Raw genomic sequence first — 20,226 nt, forward strand, 5'->3', positions numbered from 1 at the left:
TCGAAGAGGCCGGCGGGGAGTGAGGAGGAGGAGACAGCGCGGATCCGCCAGCTGATTGGCCAGCGGGGGGGGGGCGTGCCTGGTCCGCCCACCTAGGGGCGGGGCCCTGGGCGACCCCACGGAGCCCCAGTGGGCGTGCGCCGGGAAGGAAGGGCGTCGGGGTGGCTGGGATTTTGAGGCCGCCATGGTGCGCGCCGAGTTCGGCACGTCTCACTCTCTGGTGCTCAGCCCTTTAGTCCCTTTGGGGAAGCAGGAGTCACTGGCGGAGGTTTTGGTTTCTGCTGGCACGCACGTAACCAGGAAGCCAGGGAGCTACGAGGAGCTCGGTGGCAACACCACCTTAGGAAGCTGCTACGGGTGGTTAACCCAGCCTCCGGGCCTTGAGGAATGAAAAGTTCCTTCTGCCTCACGTCGCCCCAGGCTTGCCTCTGTCGCCAGGCCCTGGGCATTTAGGGAGAAAAGGGAGCTGGGGGTGCGAGGTGGGGGTGGAGGAGCAGCCAAGGTGAGCTAAGGGGATAGGTTTTCCCACAGGGTCTGCCCCACCTACTCCCCCAAATTAAGCAATTTTATCAAACCAGACCCTTTCGGGTTTAAAATACTACAGCCGTACAGGGAATTATGTAAAATGAGCCAACCATTGTAAGGTGTCCCCTCCAGCAGCTAGGTTCTGCGCGCTGCTGACTTGTTGCCTGGGGAAATGTGGCGTGGCCACCTGTTAACCCTGAGCTTGCTGAGACGGGCGAAGGAGGAGAAAACGTGTTTGCCTCCCGCTCGTCACTGGGGAGTTCGTGGATAAACGTAGGGACCAGGCCACCGGCGTTTATGACCCATGGGACTTATCCCCGGGGCAGGACTCACTATACCTATGAGCTGCTCTGGGGGCAAAGCAGGGTTGGGGAGGAAAGAGCTCTTTACACTCTAGCTTGAGACTTTCCTTCTTGTAAAACTTTAGAAACATTTCCTGACATCGTACCGTAGCCGCTGACCACACATCTCATCTCTGGACTCGTTTTTGTTTTTTTTTTTTTTAAGGGCTTTTTTTCAGGTTGATCTAGTGAAAAGCTGAAGATCCAGCCATAGATTTATTTTCTCTAACATCTTCAATGAGTCCCTTCTATCTATTGATAACCTTTGAGAGCAGGACTGAAAAATAGTTTGTTGCTATGCTTTTACAGGACAAGCTCAGGTGGCCTTTAGTTCTGTTTTTGTTACAATTTATTGTTTACTTGACAATAGGAGCCATAAAATAATTTTGCAATAATTTATATTACTAGACTTACACACTGATCCAAGGCGTTGACTGAAAGAAAAATGCACAACAGGAGAGTTGTGAGTTGTTTTATTCAGGGTGTTAACTGAGGACTATAGCCCCGGAGGCAGCCTTCAGATAGCTCTGAAGAAACTGCTCCAAAGAGGTCGTGGAGGAGACTAGTTTACATGTGATTCTTTTGTTGTTAGGGAGTACATGCAGTCAGCATACAGGTGAAAGGTAAAAAGATCACCGCTAGTCACAAAGAAAAAGTAACTGAAGTTAATGACTGTGGTGCTCTTCTATGTATGGAAAGATGCAAGAAGCCGGATTCATTCAAATTCTTCAAAATACATCTGTCTAAAGGCCAGTTTGTACAAAGCACAGAGCATGCCGTTAGCCTCTTCAGTTTCCTCTGTCTGAGGCACAGAGTGCTTCATCCAGTTGTCACCTTCATCTCTTCGTCTGAAGCACCGAATGCACTGTTGGTCAGCGACCACAGCAGGTTAACCTTTGAAGACTTGGATGGTGAGCAGAATGCTATTTGCTCTTCTTTTGTTTGCAAAGGGGTAGTTTTAAACATTTTTTAATGCATACTTGAACATAAACATGTATATGTATTTACATTCAAACACATACATAGAATTGTGCTTGTGTTCTGTATTTTTTATATTTAATCTATTCACAGTATCTTCTTATGACATTTAAGGAACATCAGCAATATGTGAGAACACATGTCCATATTACCAAGTTTCCTTTTCTCGTGTTTTTCAATTAGATAAGTACTAGTTTTCAAAGCATATAATTAAGCTTCAAGTTTGCACAGATGTTCATTCTCAGGAATTCCTAACTAATATAAAGTATCAGAGTTCTTAGAATTCTAAACATATGTACTGCAGTTAACATATGCAATCAGACATTTGTGTGATGCATGCGCCTCTACATTACATCATTTTTCTCGAAAACAAGATTCTGTTCAGCATGCATTAAATCTGGTAACTATTGTTAACTCGTTACATATGTAAGTTTCACGAGGAAAGGGAATTTTGTGAGTCGTTAAAGCTTTTGTCCCTTTATTCACTGCATACTTGTCTACTGCTCATAATGTTTCAAAAAAATTCTTTATGGCTCAACAAAGTATCTGGTTCTCTCTTAGAAATGGGCCTAAAAGCTTTCTAAAAACTGAACAAAGCTGGTGGAATACAAAAATATACAGAATAAATACATTTGGTGGGCAATATCTTACTGGCAAGTGATGAGTTTTTACTGAACACATAGCAGGTGGGATCGCTTTTCTAAGGTAGGAGATGGTCTAAGATGCAAAGTCAGCAGGCACTCTTCTAACCAGTGCTAATTCTACTTACGTTTAATTTGCTGGTAGATGTGTTTCCAGGAGGAATATATAGAATACCTTCAGAAAAAGCAAGCATTATATTTTTTCTGTAGACCATAGCTAACTGATACATTTGATATATAATTTATTTAGTGTAAAAAGTTGAAACTCATTTTCTTACAGTAACTTAAATTTGTCAAAATTTGTTAGCATCCTATTCAAATTAATCTTTGTTCCTAAGAGGAGGAAAAAATATAGATAAAATGCTGGTTTTACTAATCAAATAATTTTAAACAGTGAGTAACAGTAATATATGACATCAAGATAAGTTTTACTCAAAGCATTTATCTAATATTCTGCGATTTCCAGCTACTTTAAATTATATGTATTTTTAAAATAAAACAACTGAATTTCAAACTTTTGACACATTTTCCCAAATTATCTAATAAATTATTTTTATTATCCAATTATTTTATGCAGGTCCAACTGATAACATAAATTTCTTACATGCTTAATGTTTTTTAAGAACTAAGTTACCACAATGTTACCTAGTCCAAGCATGTACTGCTTGCCACACAACAGGCCAATAAATTGAGAGACAAGTTGTTGGGGCAAAGGAAACAACTTTATTTGGAAAGCCAGCAGACCGAGAAGATAGTAGACTAGTGTCCCAAAGAACCATTTTACCTGAGTTAGAATTCAGGCTGGCTTTATACTAAAAGGGGAAGGGGTAAAAATCAAACATTTCCTGGTTCCAGTCTACCTGGAGAGGGGATGTGTTAATTTCTTCCTTCCTGCCATCATTCACAGGCGGGCCTGGTCAGGATGTTTCCTGTGAGCTAAACAAATTTTAGCTTAATACTTATTACCTGGGAAGCAGAGTTCCCAGAGGTGGGCCATTATGTATAATCTAAGCTTATAGACAACATCCCTTTAGTGATTAACAAGCAATAGAATACAAAGTTTAAAGTAAAAGAAACAGATCTAATGTAGAGTCAGATTTGTTCTTCCCTATCACAAAAATACTTTGAGAGTTCCTTGTATAAGTGCCATTAAGCATAGAAATTACCTAGATTAATAGTGATGTTTGGAAGTTCATGAAATCTGATCTCTTGCCCAAAGGAATTGAGAAATAGGTGTGAGATGATACTATCTGTAACCTATAGGTTGTCTAAGAACATGGGGTGGAGACAAGCAAACTTGTGGGGCTGCTCATGATTCTTCTATGAAAGATTAACCCAGCTTTCCTGTTCAGTGAGGCTCTCATAGTCATTAGGACAGCAGGTCAATTTAAATTTGTGTTGTTACAGACTTCTGTCACTTCCCCTTATGATTGCTCAACTGTCACCACACTTTGCAGATAATGAGCAGTTATTACACATTGGAGAATTTACTTATGTATTTTACTACCTGACCCCTGGAAGTAAATCATTAAGGAGTGTCACTGTAACAGCATCGGCGCTTCTGTACAAATAAGCTTCCATAAACTCAGAAAATAAACAGACAGTCACTAAATGATATTGCTGTTCATTTATCTTTGGATGTTGAGTGAATCCCCTCAGGAAAGGACCAAGTAGTCCTAACTGGCCAAAAAATGTTTCCACACAGTGGGAACAGCGCAGTGGGGGCATTTGAGTCCCACATAATTGGCATTAAGAATTTGAACAAATTTGTTTTTCTTATAATGTTTTATTTGCTTATATATTAGAGAAAAATAAAATTAAAAAGCTACTAGGATCTCCCATCCAGTGTTTACCACCTCTTTTATCTGGTAGTAAAAGACATCCTGTCTCTTCTCCTACTTTTTTTTTTCTCATTTCAGGTCATAATGTAAATTTACCACACCCAAAAGGAAGGGCATGGGGGGAAAAAAGCACTTTTGTTTTAAATAAACAAATGGAACTAGCTGGAAAAGGAGGAGGGGAATAAAGAAAAAATAGAAAGCTATTGCCTGATTCAGTATTATTTTCTGATATCTCAGTAATAATTAGAATAATCTTTCTAAGTTTCATATATGCATAGATTATGCTTCCAGTTAATATATGAAGATTACATTTTTAAACTCCCGTTGGACAATGGCAATGAAAGGAACAGTGAACACAGGCCTTTGTACTTTGTACACAGGCCTGGTAAACATCGCATGAAAGAAGCCAGACACAAAAGGCCACATACTGTACGATTCCATTTATATGGATATGCAGAATAGACAAATCTGTAAAGACAGAAAGTAGATGAGTGATTGCCAGAGCCGAAGGGAGGGAGAGACTGGGGAGTGATGCTAATGTCTACAGGGTTTCTCTTGGAGTGATGAAAATGCTCTGGAATTAGAAATTGGTGGTGGTAGCACAACCTTATGCAATTAACATTCACAGCAGCTGGAGATGGGGCACCAGCTAATAAAGACCGGGAAGGTCATCACCAGCGTCCACTACACCTGCCCTTCCTTTTAAAATCATATATTTCTTTCAGATTTTACGTCTTTGATTAATGTCTACAATGTCCATTCTAGCATGTTCTAAGTTTACTGCATGCTATGCAAACAATTGTCAAGTTTCAAATGATAATTTTATATCTAAACACAAGATTTGGCAGAAATAAACACATACTCTTGCTTTTTTAAATCTTCTCAGTTGTCATTTTCTGAAATTAAAAAGTACTAAATTTTGACTTACCCTCTTACAGGAGTCCTGCCACTTTAAACAATCGTGTTAGTTCTGGTTTTTGGAGAAGAGTATGGAATAATGATGAAGTACACAGGTGCTGTGTCATCCCAGTGCTGTGTCACTTTCCAGCCCTGTGACCTGAGGCAAGTTACTTAATTTCTTCACTGGTGCCTCAGTTTCCTCATATGTTTAGTGGGCCTCATAATAGCCTCAATTTTTGAAAGTTTTTATAGGCGTTAGTACCTGTAAAGCACTTAGAACAAAGAACAAGTCCTGGCATATAGTAAGAGCTCAATAAATCTTTGCTTATATTTTCTAGATCCTCTCCAAATCTTCTTTTAAGATACAGCAAATAAAAACCATGTGCAGTATTGTAACCACAGAGGGCAACATGAGTTTAAATGAGATAAGGTCTTGTTTTCTGATTTGTTTCATTTCTGATGACCTTCCTGAATGTGCCAACTTTTTTCTTAGCCTTTTTGGATGCAGTAGCACAAGGGGGTAATATCTTCAGTGAAATTAAAAACTTCTATAACCAGTTTCTGAGTAAACTGATGGTGCTAGCTACCTCATCCCGATTGGATTGTCTTTTCTTCTAAATACTTTACCTAATATTGCTTCACCCTAAATTTCACTGGAAACATTTATAGTTTACTAGTACAGCCATAGATTTTTGGAATCACATACTCAAATAATTTTACGTATCTAGGAACAGACATTTGGAAATCCTCTAGTTCAGACTACTTATAGTCCAAACTACAGATGAGGAAATAGACTCTTAAAAAGAGTAACTGACTCTTCCAAAATCGCTGATATTTCAGTGATTTTTTTCTTTAGTGTACTGAATCATCTCCTTTTTCTGCACTTCATTCTCATTAAGAAGCAATTTATTGTCTAAAATAGTATCATAAAATTGTACAAATGCTGCTTTCCAATCATACTAACGGTCTGCTGAGTTCTTCTCTTCACCCCCCATCAGGAACCTCTGCTGGAAGCTTGTTCCTGATTGGTGAACGCCTGCTGTAACAGTAGAATTCCAAAGAGTAAACAGAAAAGCATAGCAACCACGGCGTTGGCTGTCTCACTCCCCTCAGCCTAGGCCACCCTGAACTCCTTCATCCCAAATGAGGGGGCCTCTACATTTTATCTGAAGGCTCTGATTCTCCATTCAGCTGTGATCCACCTTGTAACATGGCAATCCACTACAGACGAGAAGATAAAACTGAACAGCACAGCTGAAATAAAGTGTATTCCCAGGTAAAGTGGACAAATGCTTTCATTTGAGATGGACTGGTCTGATGAGCTTTAGTTACAAGGCAACAGGAGGGGACCAGTGCACAAGAACTGTGTCTGTGGGCAGTGTCACCAGTTCCTCCTCCTGGCAGCAGCTGCGGTGGGCGACATGACTCAGCGGAGTGTGTGATCTCAGAGCCAGAGAGGACTTGTGAACAGCTCTTATCGTGAACTCCGTGCTGTGGAAACAGACCTGAGGGAGGGCTGTGCCTCTCATAGCTGTGGAGGGTCCTGGTTTCCTCAGAAACAATGTTCAGTGTTGGCGCCCTGTCCATAGGTAATGAGGAAAGGATGCTTTTCATAATGACTGCCAAGTGGGAGTGGAGTCTCTTTTGCAGTTTTCTGGAGGAAGCTCAGTCTACCATCTTATTTTTTTATTCTTGTTTACAGAATACCTATTGTGGAAACAGGATGAAGTTGACCAGTGAAAAGTTGCCCAAGAACCCCTTTTATGCCTCTCAATCCCACTATGCTGCTAAGAACCCAAAACTCTTCCAGTGGAGAAAGGAAAAGACTGGTACAAATCTTGATAATATTTCCACTAAAAGTTAATCATGTATGCCAGAACAAAAGCGGCAAGAAATAAGAGTCCATTGCTGTCAAGGAAGTGGTTAACTTTACTGTCCTTTTTAGCTTTTCTGTAAGAATCTGTGAAATTGCTACTGAACTTAACTGGTAGCAGATCATCAGTAAAGAAGTTTCATAATTAGATCCTGACCTTGATTTTACTCTCAGGACTTTAGGATTCCCTTCTGGAAAAGAGAAGCCGGATGCCACTTCCTATTAAAGAGAACAATGCCATTTAAAGTTACCATTTTTTTCTGTAGACCTAAAAAATTAAATTGGGGATGGTTAGCTCATTTACTTAGAGTAGGTCCGTTAAGGCTCAAAGTAAGAATTTCACTCACCCACAGGACAGCTTTGCCTAAAGAACTGCACGTAGACTGCACTGCTAGAGCGCCTGCCTATTAGTAAAGAGGGTTAGTTTGACAACCAACCAACATACACCCCTGGTTGTAGAAGGCACAGTGTCAGGTGCTATGATAGTACTTTTTGTTTAAGGTGGTGCTTTTTCCTTGAACTAAGGAGGTCTGTTTTAGGAATGAGAACTAGGAAAAAATGAGTATAAATAGCATCAGATGAATTCTATATAATTTATCACTTCAAGAGAGAAAATTCATGTTGTATGGATAAAGATGGATTTCTTTACCTTTTTAAAATCAGATCATTACAGCCATGCTGATTTGGTGGAAAAGGCATTGCAGCTCTTGAAGGAAAGAATAAGAAGAGGGGATGCTCTGGCATATTTCCTACAAGGTCAACTGTATTTTGAAGAGGTATTGTTTGTGTTGATTTGTTTTCATTTCATATAAAGCTGCCGTTAGAGCCTCATAGCAAAAGTACCTGCAGAGTTCCTTACATTGTTAAACCAGGGAAATTCTGTCAAATTCCACAGATTGTGGTTGTGGCTTTAAGTATGACACATTGGTCCCAGCTTAAGGAGATACCTGATCTTTCTCCATAAAAATCCTTCTAATGAATGTCACTTAGAGGAGTCATTTTGGTATAAAATCTATTTTCACATGATAAATTAAAAATCTAATTTTATATTTTTTGCCCCAAATTTTCAGTATCATTCATAAAATATTTTCATATTAATAACAATTGAAAATCCTGATTCTTATCTAGTACTTAAGGTAGCTTTAGATGTTTCTCTTTGGAGTAAGGAGGGAATCACTCTCTTTGTCCACATTATGATCAGTCTTCAGAGCAGGTCTAGGAGGACCTGTGCAAAGTATCACTCCAATCTCAGTAATACAGCTTCAACTTTCCATTGAACCCAAGGGAAGATGTGAAAAAGGACCAGCTGTCCCCAGTCCTTCACTATCCATTGAATGTCTGGGCAGCTGTTCACCTGTATCTCACTTACTAATCTTTTGATAGCGCCTTCATTCATTCTGGCAACAAATATTTGTTGAAGACTCATCATGCACCTGTCACTAAGAGAATCACATAACATTCTGGTTAAGCAATGATCTTTCAGCTTTGGGCATAGTTTCAAATATGGCTCTATTGCTTGTTAACTGTGTATCCTTGGGCACACAGTTAATCTCTTGGTGCCTCAGTTTCCTTACCTGTAAAAGCACTATAATAGTATGTGTTTCATAGAGCTATTGTGAGGATGTATTAATTGTGAAAATACTAACAGGGCCTGGCACCTAATAAGTGCTTTGTAAGTATTTGCTATTATTATGCTAGGCACTAATTATATAGTGATGAGGGAATTAGAATGGTCCCCATTTCACAGAGGTTACAGTCTAGTGGAGGAAGAAAATAATTACTATATAATTACAAATAAGCTAAAGTAGTAGGAAAGCAATTAAATGGGTGCTCTGATAGAGAATCACTTAGGGGTAGGGGGAAGGACTTGAAGGAAAGGAAACAGGCAATGCAAATAGCCATGGGGAAGTGAATTCCAGGTAGAAGAGAGAACAGTTGCAACATTTCTGAGACGAGAGAGAGTGGTGAGCTCTGGGAATTAGGAGACCAGTACGGTGGGAAGCAAGGCAGAGAATGGCTCTAGATGAGCCTTGTTTAAAATGTAGTGAGAAGTCGTTGAAGTGTTTTGAGTCTGTGATGAGTGGATTGGAAGGGAATCATGGACCCAAGACCAGTTCAGGGGGACATTATACTAGTTTGGGCAGGAGAGTTTGGTGGTCTTGACCAGAGTGGTAGCAGTGGAGCTGGGTCCTGGATTTATTTTGGAGACTCAAGTAATGGCATCAGGGACTGAAAAATAGAGAATTGGGAGGAGCAAGTTTTGAGGAGACCATAAAGAGTTCAGTCTTGGGAAATTTTATGTTTGAGAGTCCCCTTTGGTCATCCAAGTAGACAGGTTTCAAAGTAAAAACTACATGTGAGAGTCTAGATCTCAAAGGAGAAGACTGAGTTGAAGGTGTATATATTTTCCAGCATGTATACGGTATTTAAAATCAAGAAAATTCACAGGACTTCCTTTCTCTTCCTTTGTATAGAGTATTCTAACTTTTCCAGTCCCCTTGTGTCTAGGCCAAACATTTGCCAGAAAGGAGAATGAATCTTTACAACTCAGCCATTTACTCATCGTTATGGGTTAAGATAAATATTTGTTAGTATTTTGATGCAGTTTTTACTAATTGTATCAATTTGTTGATTAATTACAGTTTATGAAAAGAGAAATTCAATTGTGTTTCCAAAAGTTGTTTTTCCCTGGTCCGCTCCTCCCTAGTAATGACCTTCCAACTCACTAAGAGACTCTCTTTCCCCCATTGCAAATGATTTATTCTTTAGCAAGGCATTTACCATGACAGATTAAGCTATAAAGCCCCTTGTTGGTTCCTTACACCTTAGCCTATTTGTTATTCTATCCTATAACTCTGAGGAGCCTTAAATGAATGACACGTAACATGTAGGTTTTGTAAAGGAAGTATGGGAGAAAGATAGTTTTGGAGAATCACACTTTTGTTTTTCCATGTCTTCTCCCTAGCTGGAAAATGGCAAAATTGGAAGATAGGAGCCATATAATAGTGGATATCCTTTTTGTATTTTCTATGAGACTTTGGCACCAGCTCTGAAGCTTCACGGATCCTGGGAGTGGTGGGTGATGCAGCAGGCTGGAATGAGCAGAGGGCTAGGCTACCACTTAGACAGAGGCTTGGCAGTAGCCAAGAATAAGACTGAAAGCCATAGAGTCTCACCCAGATTCCTCTTGGTCACTTCTCTCAGTTGCCATATTTAGGTTTATTTAATCTGTTTTATAGTTTATTGATTGTTGTCAATGACTTAAATTTGTTGCTGTCTTTTGTTGTTTTATTCAGTGTTGCCAGCTAGATTTAGGTGGGAATTAAGTATTTGGGGTTACTGTGAGATAATAATGAAAATAATTCACTGTTTCCTGGGAGCTTATAGGGCTGGTATGAAGAAGCGTTAGAACAGTTTGAAGAGATCAAGGAGAAGGACTATCAGGCTACTTACCAGCTAGGAGTAATGTATTATGATGGCCTGGGGACGACCACAGATGCTGTAAGTTACTGTTTTGTTCACAGTGTTTAAGATTTCATCGTTTATGGATTATTTGATACATTTAAAATTATTTATATTTTGGGGGGAGGGTATAGCTCAATTGGTAGAGCGTGTGATTAGCATGCATGAGGTCCTGGGTTCAATCCCCAGCACCTCCTCTAAAAATAAATAAATAAGTAAACTTAACGACCTCCCCCCTCAAAAAATAAAATAAAATAAAATTTTAAAATAAAAATATTTTTAAATAAATAAAAAATTATTTATATTTTAATAATATATTTCTATACTTAGATTTCGATACGATCTACTCTTTTAGCATTTAGCGTGAGGAGTTTTCATAAAACAGCTGACGTGTGCTGAATTTTCAAAGACCAGCATGTAAGGGAAGGAGTGGCATTTAGACAGAGGAAGCAATACTAGCAGTGTTGGGGAAACCTGCTCCAGTAGCCGAGATCCAACTTCCTAAGCTTTTGTTTTGTTTTGTTTTGTTTTCGCACATTTAAGTGTATTGACTGAAGTAGTCTTGGAACTCTTACCCATTAACTGTGCTGTATATAGATAGGCAGTGACGCACTGGAAAGCTTTCCATATAGGAACCTGGGCCAGAACAGTAACCATAATACAACTACACATCCATCTAATCATACTCTGAGGCATTTGCCACTTAGTCTCTCAGACCATTATATCCTATGATATACACCACGTAATTAAAGTCAGAAATGTAAATTGACATACTAATTGCATGAATCTTTTGTGATCTTCAAATAATAAAGCAGCTTTTAGGGAATTTACATTTAAATAGTATCATGGCTATGTCATGGCACAAGTTATAGAATGACTTAACATGGAGTTTAGAAATGGGTCCTTGGAAATGGTAACAGAGGTAGGATAATACTCATAGCTGTATCTTTTTAAAACCTTTAAACAATCTAACAGAAAAATGCACAAAAACAAAAATAATAAACAATTTGAATTTACCAAAGAAATAGTAAATCCCCAAAGCAATTTGGAGAGCAGTGAAAAATATTTGCTGCACAAATGAGAGTCTGATGACCATTCTGTTAATTTTCTAGCTATATAGTTGTTTGTTTTGGTAGTTGCTTAGAGATTACAATATGCATTTTTAACTTACCACAATTTACACGAAGTGAATACTGAATTACTTCAGGTATAATGTAGGAACCATGCAGAAGTATGCTTTCATTTACCACCCCCCATTCTTAGTGCCGTTTGTCACAGCATCTGGATTAAATTTACATGCTATAAATCCCGAAATACAAAATAGTGTTATGTTGGCTTTAGTCATATATCTTTTGGGAAGAATTTAGAGGAAAAAACACACACATATGCATGTATACATGTGTCTGTGTCTCCTTTTACATTTGTACCCATCACTGTTTCTGGGGCTCTTCATTCCTTCCTAATCTGACACCATGTTCCTTTTCCTTTCAACCTAAAGAACTTCCTTTAAAGGGCATTTCTTATCCAGAGTGCAGATAATGAGTTATCTCCGATTTTGATTACTGAAAAATGTCTTGTCTGCCTTCATTCCTGATGAACTGTTTTGCTGGTTGAGTTTTTTCTTTCCTCACTTTAAAAATGCCTTTCTAAACCCTTTGGGCCTTCATTCACTCTCATGAGAGGTCAGTCTCTGGTTGTATTGTTGTTCCCTGTATATAATGTGTCATTTTCCTCTGGCTATTTGCAAGATTTCTATGGCTTTCAGCAGTTTGCCTATGATGTGTGCCTGGGAGGGGGGTCTTTGTTTAAAATCCTGTCCGGGGTTCACTGAACTTCAAGGATCCCTTTCCATTGCAGTTTTCAAGAGTTATTCCTCTTCCAGCTTGTGTTCGCTTTCGGTAAACTTTCCATTGTCTTTTAAAAGTGGTTCTTTATGTTTAATCATTACTAGCTGTAGGGGGATTTACACTTCAGTCTCCTACCATTATACCGCAAGTTCTCTCTCACTAACAAATGGTAGACACCTGCCTCACACATTCACAGAAAGAAATCCATGTGATCTGGGACTTTACTTACAAGTAAAACATCTTTATTTTCTCATCTATTACTGTGTTGTTTAGCCGGCAAGAGCGCGTTAAGAGAGCAGTGAGGGGGTAAAAGTTAGAATGCAGTGTATAAAAATGTACTTGACTGTGAAATGTTATTTTCTTCTTTGGAGTGATTGTTGAAGGCTTTGAAACTGTGGGTTAAATGCATTGATTTTTGAAGCTTTTGACACTGTGGGTTAAATGCACTTCACCTGCCTTCACTAATCAAGGTGGTTTTTAAACTTGCATGTCCTAGAGGCCTCATGTAGGCTAAATAATCTATTTGCCTGAGTGGTTGTCTACAGACTTGCAGTCAGCTGCCTCTAGTTCGAGCTGAGCTGGTTAGGACTGCCCACCCTCCAAATGGGCATCCACCAGTGTCCGTTGGTTGGTGACCTTTTGAACGTGCAGAGGCCTGTAGCTTGGTTACACCTGCAAAGAACTAAGATTTCCTGCATCTTTTTCCAATCACCTTTCCCCACGCCTCCCCACACCTCATACTGCCCTGCTGCTCGTTACCCCATGAACACCTTGAGCTCCTTGCCTTTGGGGAGGCAGGTTTGAGATTTGTTCTCCCAACTCCTACTTAATTGACTTGTGACTAAGCCTCTCTTTGCTGCAAACCTCAGGGTGTCCGCGTCTTGGCTCGCTGTGCATCGGGCAAGATGAACTGGGGTCGGTAAACAGTTTGTGTCTGGGTTTTTCGGAGGGGGCAAGCCTTTTGTTGCTAGCGCTTAGAATGTCTTCTGTGCTTGTGACCGTGCAGATGTCACAAGATGAGTGTATGAGATGTAAATGGTCACTGGGCACACCTAGTGAAAGTGTGTTGAAGAGAGAAGACAGTATTTAGGGGCTCACACGTGTACTGTAAGCATTGTTCATGTAAAAGGCTGGCCATTCGTGTACTTTGCTAAGTTCTAGAAACTGCCAATTCAGAAAAAGGGCTACGAGGCGAGAAGGAGAAAAAGGGAAACCATATTGAGACATAATCTGATCCTGGAAGCTATAAAATGAAGGGAGTGCTTGACTTCCCAGAGCTCCTGGGAGTGCTGACTCAGGAGACAGACTGACTTCTAGCCCTGTGGAGCCCAGGACAACATGCTAGCTAGGCACAGACTTACGACATTATACACGTCAGAGGGGGAACGCTCTACAGCACTATTGGGAGGAAGAACTTAGTTTGGGTAAAACTAAACTAGGATTTTTTGTTGTGTTCTCTTCCTTCATGGAAGGAAAAAGGAGTGGAATATATGAAGAAAATTATTGATTCTCCATGTCCCAAAGCAAGACACTTAAAATTTGCAGCAGCTTACAACCTTGGAAGAGCTTATTATGAAGGAAAAGGCGTTAAACGATCAGATGAGGAAGCCGAAAGGTAACCTGAACTGAGAAGATTCTGTTTTAATCAAATGCTGAAGCAAAGAATGACTTGCCCCGCCCTTCTCTTTCAGACTGTGGCTTTTTGCTGCCGACAATGGAAATCCAAAAGCTAGTGTGAAGGCTCAAAGTATCCTAGGATTGTATTATTCAACAAAGGAGCCCAAAGAGTTAGAGAAGGTAACAGCGATCTATTTGCTTCACTCCTCGCGTCACGTAGAGATTAACATTTGTTCCACTATTTCTTTCACGAAGGGAGGGTGGTGAGGACTAAGTATGTGGTTTTCAGTATCTTACTACTTCTTTAAAATGTAAAGAAAGCTTACATTTCAGGATCTCCAAGCTCACTCCACCCTTTCCTCTACTATGAAGGCTGCCTTCCCTGCCTCTACCAAAGGACAATACGGGTGTGAGCATTTTGTGTGGTATAAAAAAGCACACATCCAAATATTCTACCATAGAAAGTAAAAGACGAGGGAGAGTAAATAGTCTCTTTAATCATCAGTAATGGGAACCCTTTCCAAGATCTCTTACAGGAAGAAGGAAATGAGGAGGCGTTAAGGCCAAACTTGGAAGAGGTACATAACCACTAAGACCCTTGTCTGATAACTGAGCAGCTACTTGGAAATTTAAACTAACTCAACTTCACTGTAGCTGAGTATTAAGCAAACATTCTTAAGATGTTCTGTCCTTGGTGCCCTTGGTCCTGCTAGAGCGCCGAGTGGATCTGAGGGAGCGGCTGTCCCTCAGGCATCAGCCGCTCCCTTCTCCCCACTGCACCTCATCACAAAGCCTGTCAGACACTTAGCTCCTGCTCCCATCTGCTTGACCATTCCTCTGGAAAAGCTGAATCCTGAAGCCTAGGAGCTCTGGAGACCCACACCGTGGGCAGGCCTGGAGCAGGCTCCCCTCAGCATCCCCCCTTAGGCATGTGAAACTGGTGCCGCCCCAAGTACGTTCAAGAGGCCGGAACGATGTCCTAGAGATGAAAGAATGGTTCTGTCTTAGAGAGATTTTTCTTCCAGTATTCTCATAGTTCCACCTCGTGAATAAGGTGGGACTGTGGTTTTCCTTAGGCATTTTATTGGCATTCAGAAGCTTGCGGCAATGGAAACCTGGAGTCCCAGGGTGCACTCGGGCTCATGTACTTGTACGGACAAGGCACCCGTCAGGATACCGAGGCCGCGCTGTGCTGCCTGAGGGAGGCGGCAGAGAGGGGCAACGTCTACGCTCAAGGGAGTCTCGTGGAGTATTACTATAAGGTGAAATTCTTCACCAAGTGTGTCGCGTTTTCCAAAAGGTAAGTCGGATGAAAGTACCTAGAAACTCTGACTAGAAGTTCTGTGCAGCTGACCTCGCTGCAGTATTGGACATGCCGGCTAGGAGCACTTGAAATGAGGCCAGTGCAACTGAAGACTGAACTTCAGATTTTCATTGGATTTTAATTTGAATAGCCACAGTAGCTAGTGGCTACCACGCTGGATAGAATATCTGTGCTGTCAGCCTGAGGGATTTCATTTCAGGGCCTTTTGCTCTACAGAGCAAAGTGATCTTTGTACACCAGCTGAGTGATCTTAATCGATGCCCCTGAAGTTAGACTTGTGTTTTGTAATCTTACAGAAGTATTTTCTTCATAAAAACCAGTATATATAAAATATTTTAATATTTCTGATGTGCCAATCTATGTTAAACTTCTCCTTCCTCCGCCATAGTTTCTGTAACTACACAAAGGCTATTAGTTTGAGGGCTGTAAAATGAAAATGGTTAAGACTCTTAAAGCTAACACCTTATGAAATATGGAAATTTGTTTTCTGAGGCTGTGTACCTTCCTACATGTATTTATGCACAATGTACAGATGCAGCACACCAAGAGAGACAGACGTGGATGTCCTCTAGAGTGACTATGAGATGCTGATACTCCCCTCCTGCAGCGCCCTCCCGACAGAGCCCACAGGCTCCCCCATCCCCCAACCCAGTGTAAGGCCCACAGCTACTCTGAGGGACAAAGGAATGGCTTCTGCCCTCTCCTCAACATCTTGGCCTCCAGTGGCAGGCCACTTAAAGGTGTGATCTGCAATGTCCCAAATCTCCAAGTGCCCATCTGGCTCGAACTAAGACTTCAAATAGTTCTTTATTGGAACTTTCCATTATTGTCTCTGTTCCTTTTCCCATAATATTACAGCTGATATGGAGTTGACACATCTCATTTTCATCTAATTCTCCATATCTGTATCTGAGTTATAAAGAGGGACTTTTTATTGCCCATTTTTAATGGAGATGTGCAAGTTTCCTAAGGTGTCTTCTGGTCCTGTGTGACTAAAGTCCAAGTTTAAGGTTGAGCTTTAAATAAATGACCCAAAGAAAAGAGAAAAAATGCTGTCTCTCCATTGTTTAAATCTGCAAAGTGATATCCGTATTTTAAACCTTTACAGAAACTCTTGTTTCCTAGAGGTTAAGCCTGACGAGGACAATCCTAGGGGAGCTGTAAAGTAACCACTGAAGTAGCTCCTCTTCTCCTGGTGTTAGCTGACTAGTGTATTTACCCTTAACCACACAGCAAACAACTTAGTTCTCAAACTGGAAGGAATGATAGGGAAATCACTGGGGCACAAAGACAGTTCCTGGGCATGTTTGTAAGAATATAAACTCTAACTGATACCCTTTTTAATTCCACAACTGGATGTTGTGACAGGATTGCTGACTACGATGAGGTTCACGACATCCCTATGATAGCGCAGGTCACAGACTGCCTCCCAGAATTCATCAGCAGAGGCATGGCCATGGCCTCTTTCTACCACGCGCGGTGTCTGCAGCTTGGCTTGGGTATCACAAAGGATGAAGTGACAGCTAAACACTATTATTCTAAAGTAAGCCTGAGAACAAATATAAATTGACTCCAATAGGAATTCCTGGGCTTTTAGTTGAGACTTAAACATCTTTATAAATTAGTGGTGTTTCCCCCCCCCCCTGCTTATTGTGTAGATAACCTGTCTACTGAGAAGCTGTCAGACGTGGAGCCTGTTTGCAGACAATTCTGTCATTCTTAATATTATTAAGCTCAGATGGTACAATTTCTATTTTTGATGCAAATTATTTGACTCTACCTGCAGCCTAAGACCCAGCACTGAGAACTTAAAGCCAGAACAGAATGTTCATGCCTTTCACCCAGAAAAAGTATGAATCTCTGTCTTCATTCTAGGACCTTAGAGTACATTTCATTAAAGTTTTTGATGTATGACATCTACCACACTTAGGTAGATATTCAAGAGTTTGAGGTAATCAGTTAAAATAAGCCTTTTTATGTTTTAATCCACATAATCAATTTATTTAGGTCTTGAGTGGATTTCACATCTAAAATCAAGAACTGTTAAAAAGAGCAAAGGGATTGTGAAAAGAAATCATTATGAATAGTAACTGCAAGTTCCTTTTTAAAGAAAACAAAAAATTGCACACCTTAGGTTCATAACATCCATGAAGTCCAAATTAGAATTACATCATGAAACTTACACAGCAATTCGTGTAGTGCACAAATTATCGGCTGGAAAAGGAAAACAAGGAAAGGAACAATTTTCTAGGTCCTTTGCCTAACTCTGATCATATTACAGCAGTGGTTCTCAAACTTATCTGCATATTAAAATCACGTTGGGTCTCTGAAATTCCAAAGCCCAGGCCGCATTTCAGAACAATTAAATCACTGTCTCATGGAGTGGGACCCAAACATATTTGTTGAAGCTCACTAGGGGTTCCAATGTACAGGTAAGTTTGGAACCCCAAATTTTGTTAGAAATTAAAATTTCCAGAGTATTAAACCCACATCAACACAAATATAGGAACACAGCACAAAAATACAACTGACCTTTGAGAGATTTACCATGACACCATTCTATTAGTATCAGTAATTGTCTTAATTTTTAAAAATCTAAACGTTTTGTGTATATACTGATTTCCAAACCAAGTCATTTTGGGATTCTATGCTATCCTTAATATCCTTTCCAAACAAACATAAGCAGAAGACTCTGGATGAAAAATATCCTAAATGTGGTATATGTTCATCCTAAACCAGCGTAACAAATAGATTACAGCCTTAGGCCTATTTTCCTTGTGGGAGATAAGAGCCCCATTACTCAATTTTAGCCACTGGATTTTACGGAAGATACTTTCAAAATAGGGAAGCCAGTTGAAGGGTCTGGAATCCTGCCAGATGAGGCATGATAAGGGGAACTGAGTATTTCACTCAGGAAAGGGAGATGAGGGGCTCCTGATAGCGGTCTTCACCAGACTGAAAGGCTGTCCTACAAAAAAAGGCACTCTCGGGGAGGAAGAATTGCAGTCCAGAGCTGTGTGTATGGGAAAGGTGAGGCCACAGCTGAAGAGACCGTGGGCCTAAAGCCAGGAGACCCAGGCCTGGTCTCAGCTCTGCCACGGCCAGGCTGGGTGACTGCCAACTACCCTGCCTCTCGGTTTCCAGGAAACCAGCAATGTGTGTCCTCCTAGGACCCATCAGCGATTTGAGAAGTACAGGGAGGGGAAACTGTAGCTTAATACAAAGAATATTCTAAAATCACTGTTTAGAAAATAAAAAACGTTTTACCTGTAAGGGGTGACTTTTTGCCACTAGAAGCAAAACCAAGCAAATACCTGGGGACCAACTGTCCTGGGCATTAAAGGGACGATTTCTGCATGGAGTGAGGTTTAGATGAGGTAACTAACCTCTGTCTCTTTCAAATTCCTGACATTCTATGAAATTACGTATCTTATCACTAATTTAGGCATAACAGAACCACATAACATAACCACGTAACATTATACATGCTGCTATTCACATGAGATAATACATTTGAAGCCAAATATTAGTGCTTTCCATTTTACTTATTTTAATCATTCATAACAGAATACTATCAATGTGTAAATCCTTTATTCTTGGCACGGAAAATTTTCTCTCAAATGAGAATAGCATGCTTATTTTTAGTACGATCTATTTTGCTTAGGTTAATTTGAACTTCCCTTAAGAGGTCAGAATAGAAATGTATCATAACTAAGAAATTCGCTAATTCACTGTACTCTATTTTTCTTTAAAAACAAAAAAATCTAACAATTCAAAATATACCTAAATAACTTTTTCTTTGATTTTTAAGGCTTGTCATCTGAATCCTGCATTGGCAGATGAACTTCATGCTTTACTTATTCGTCAGAGAATTTAGACCACAGTGCATTTCTAACACCTTAGAACGTGTGTATTTTTATAATAGCTATGTTTGTTTTCTGCTTCCCAAGTTACATTATCCTGGGTATTGTACTGATGACATGTTACCTTCACTCTTTAATTTGTATCATGCTGCAACTTGAAACCGAGCTACGAGATCGAATTGCAGGAAAAGGACTCAAAGATCTGGCTCTTGGCCAAGAGACTGGCTGAGATCATGTCAAATATTTGAAAACTATTCCATAAAGCAAGTATTTTTTTCTGTTCTTAGTGTCCTTAAAGACAGTGCAGTATAAATGCTACAAACTTACCCAAAAAAGTCTAAAAGTTTAATTCTTTAAACTTCTTTAACCCTTAGTTTTGTGAATTTTCAATACTTTAAAATTTTAGTTATCTAAAACTTTAAAATCTAGAATTCACAAAACTGAATAAAGGTCAAAAAGATCTAAAACTTTGAAATGTTTTTAAAAAGTTTCTATATAGCATTTATACCTCTGAAGTTATTAAAAGTAAGACCACACTAAGTCTTTTGGGACAGCTTGTATTCTTAAATTAGCCATTTATTTATAAGACTCTCTTATAAATTTCAAAATTAGTGGGTTTAAGAAATTACTCAGAATCTTGCCCCTCCATATCTTAAAAGATCTTAATAAGTAAAACTGCTATAGTCCTGATCATTGAAACAAGATGTTTCTTTGTGCTTCAACTCCTTTTCTACATTTTAAAAACCCTCAATGTATTTCAAAGCAAGATAAAATGTGGAAAAAATCTCGAATTATGTACCAATGTAAGAAATGTAACTAAATTGTTAAATTACATTAGCAAGAGGTTTTCTCTATCAATTACACCTATAAAGGCAGAAGTTGACAGTAAATATAGGATCCATTTGCAGAAGCTGGTATGGCAATGAACGTCTGTGAATCAAATACTAAAAATGTTTTAAAGAAACCTGAACAAGACCTTCTTTGTAAACTGATATGGCTTTATTTTATAAATCA

At 39.7% G+C, this 20,226-nt stretch overlaps 1 protein-coding gene across 2 annotated transcripts; it reads left to right on the plus strand.

Moving 5' to 3' along the window:
- The first annotated feature begins 46 nt into the window (after positions 1-46).
- Positions 47-20,025, plus strand: LRP2BP (LRP2 binding protein). 2 transcript variants are annotated; one of them, XM_032468465.1, is made up of 10 exons: positions 47-1,777; positions 6,225-6,815; positions 6,929-7,055; positions 7,763-7,875; positions 10,487-10,600; positions 13,881-14,023; positions 14,100-14,205; positions 15,102-15,325; positions 16,718-16,892; positions 19,161-20,025. In XM_032468465.1, the coding sequence occupies exons 3-10, from the start codon at positions 6,950-6,952 to the stop codon at positions 19,224-19,226; spliced, it is 1,047 nt and encodes a 348-aa protein (XP_032324356.1). In that variant the 5' UTR covers positions 47-1,777; positions 6,225-6,815; positions 6,929-6,949; the 3' UTR covers positions 19,227-20,025. The 2 variants fall into 2 exon arrangements, with proteins under 2 accessions (XP_032324356.1, XP_032324357.1); XM_032468466.1 differs by lacking the exon at positions 16,718-16,892 and having other exon boundaries at positions 6,225-7,055.
- The last annotated feature ends 201 nt before the right edge of the window (positions 20,026-20,226 follow it).

This window comes from Camelus ferus, chromosome 26, assembly GCF_009834535.1.
Source record: "Camelus ferus isolate YT-003-E chromosome 26, BCGSAC_Cfer_1.0, whole genome shotgun sequence".
NCBI classification, from domain to species: Eukaryota; Metazoa; Chordata; class Mammalia; order Artiodactyla; family Camelidae; genus Camelus; species Camelus ferus.

Coding starts and splice junctions, on each gene's coding strand:
- LRP2BP (XM_032468465.1), top strand. CDS start 6,950: ATGAAGTTGACCAGTGAAAAGTTGCCCAAGAACCCCTTTTATGCCTCT. Junction 14,024..14,099: donor TCAGATGAGGAAGCCGAAAG/GTAACCTGAACT, acceptor CTTCTCTTTCAG/ACTGTGGCTTTTTGCTGCCG. Junction 15,326..16,717: donor TGTGTCGCGTTTTCCAAAAG/GTAAGTCGGATG, acceptor ATGTTGTGACAG/GATTGCTGACTACGATGAGG.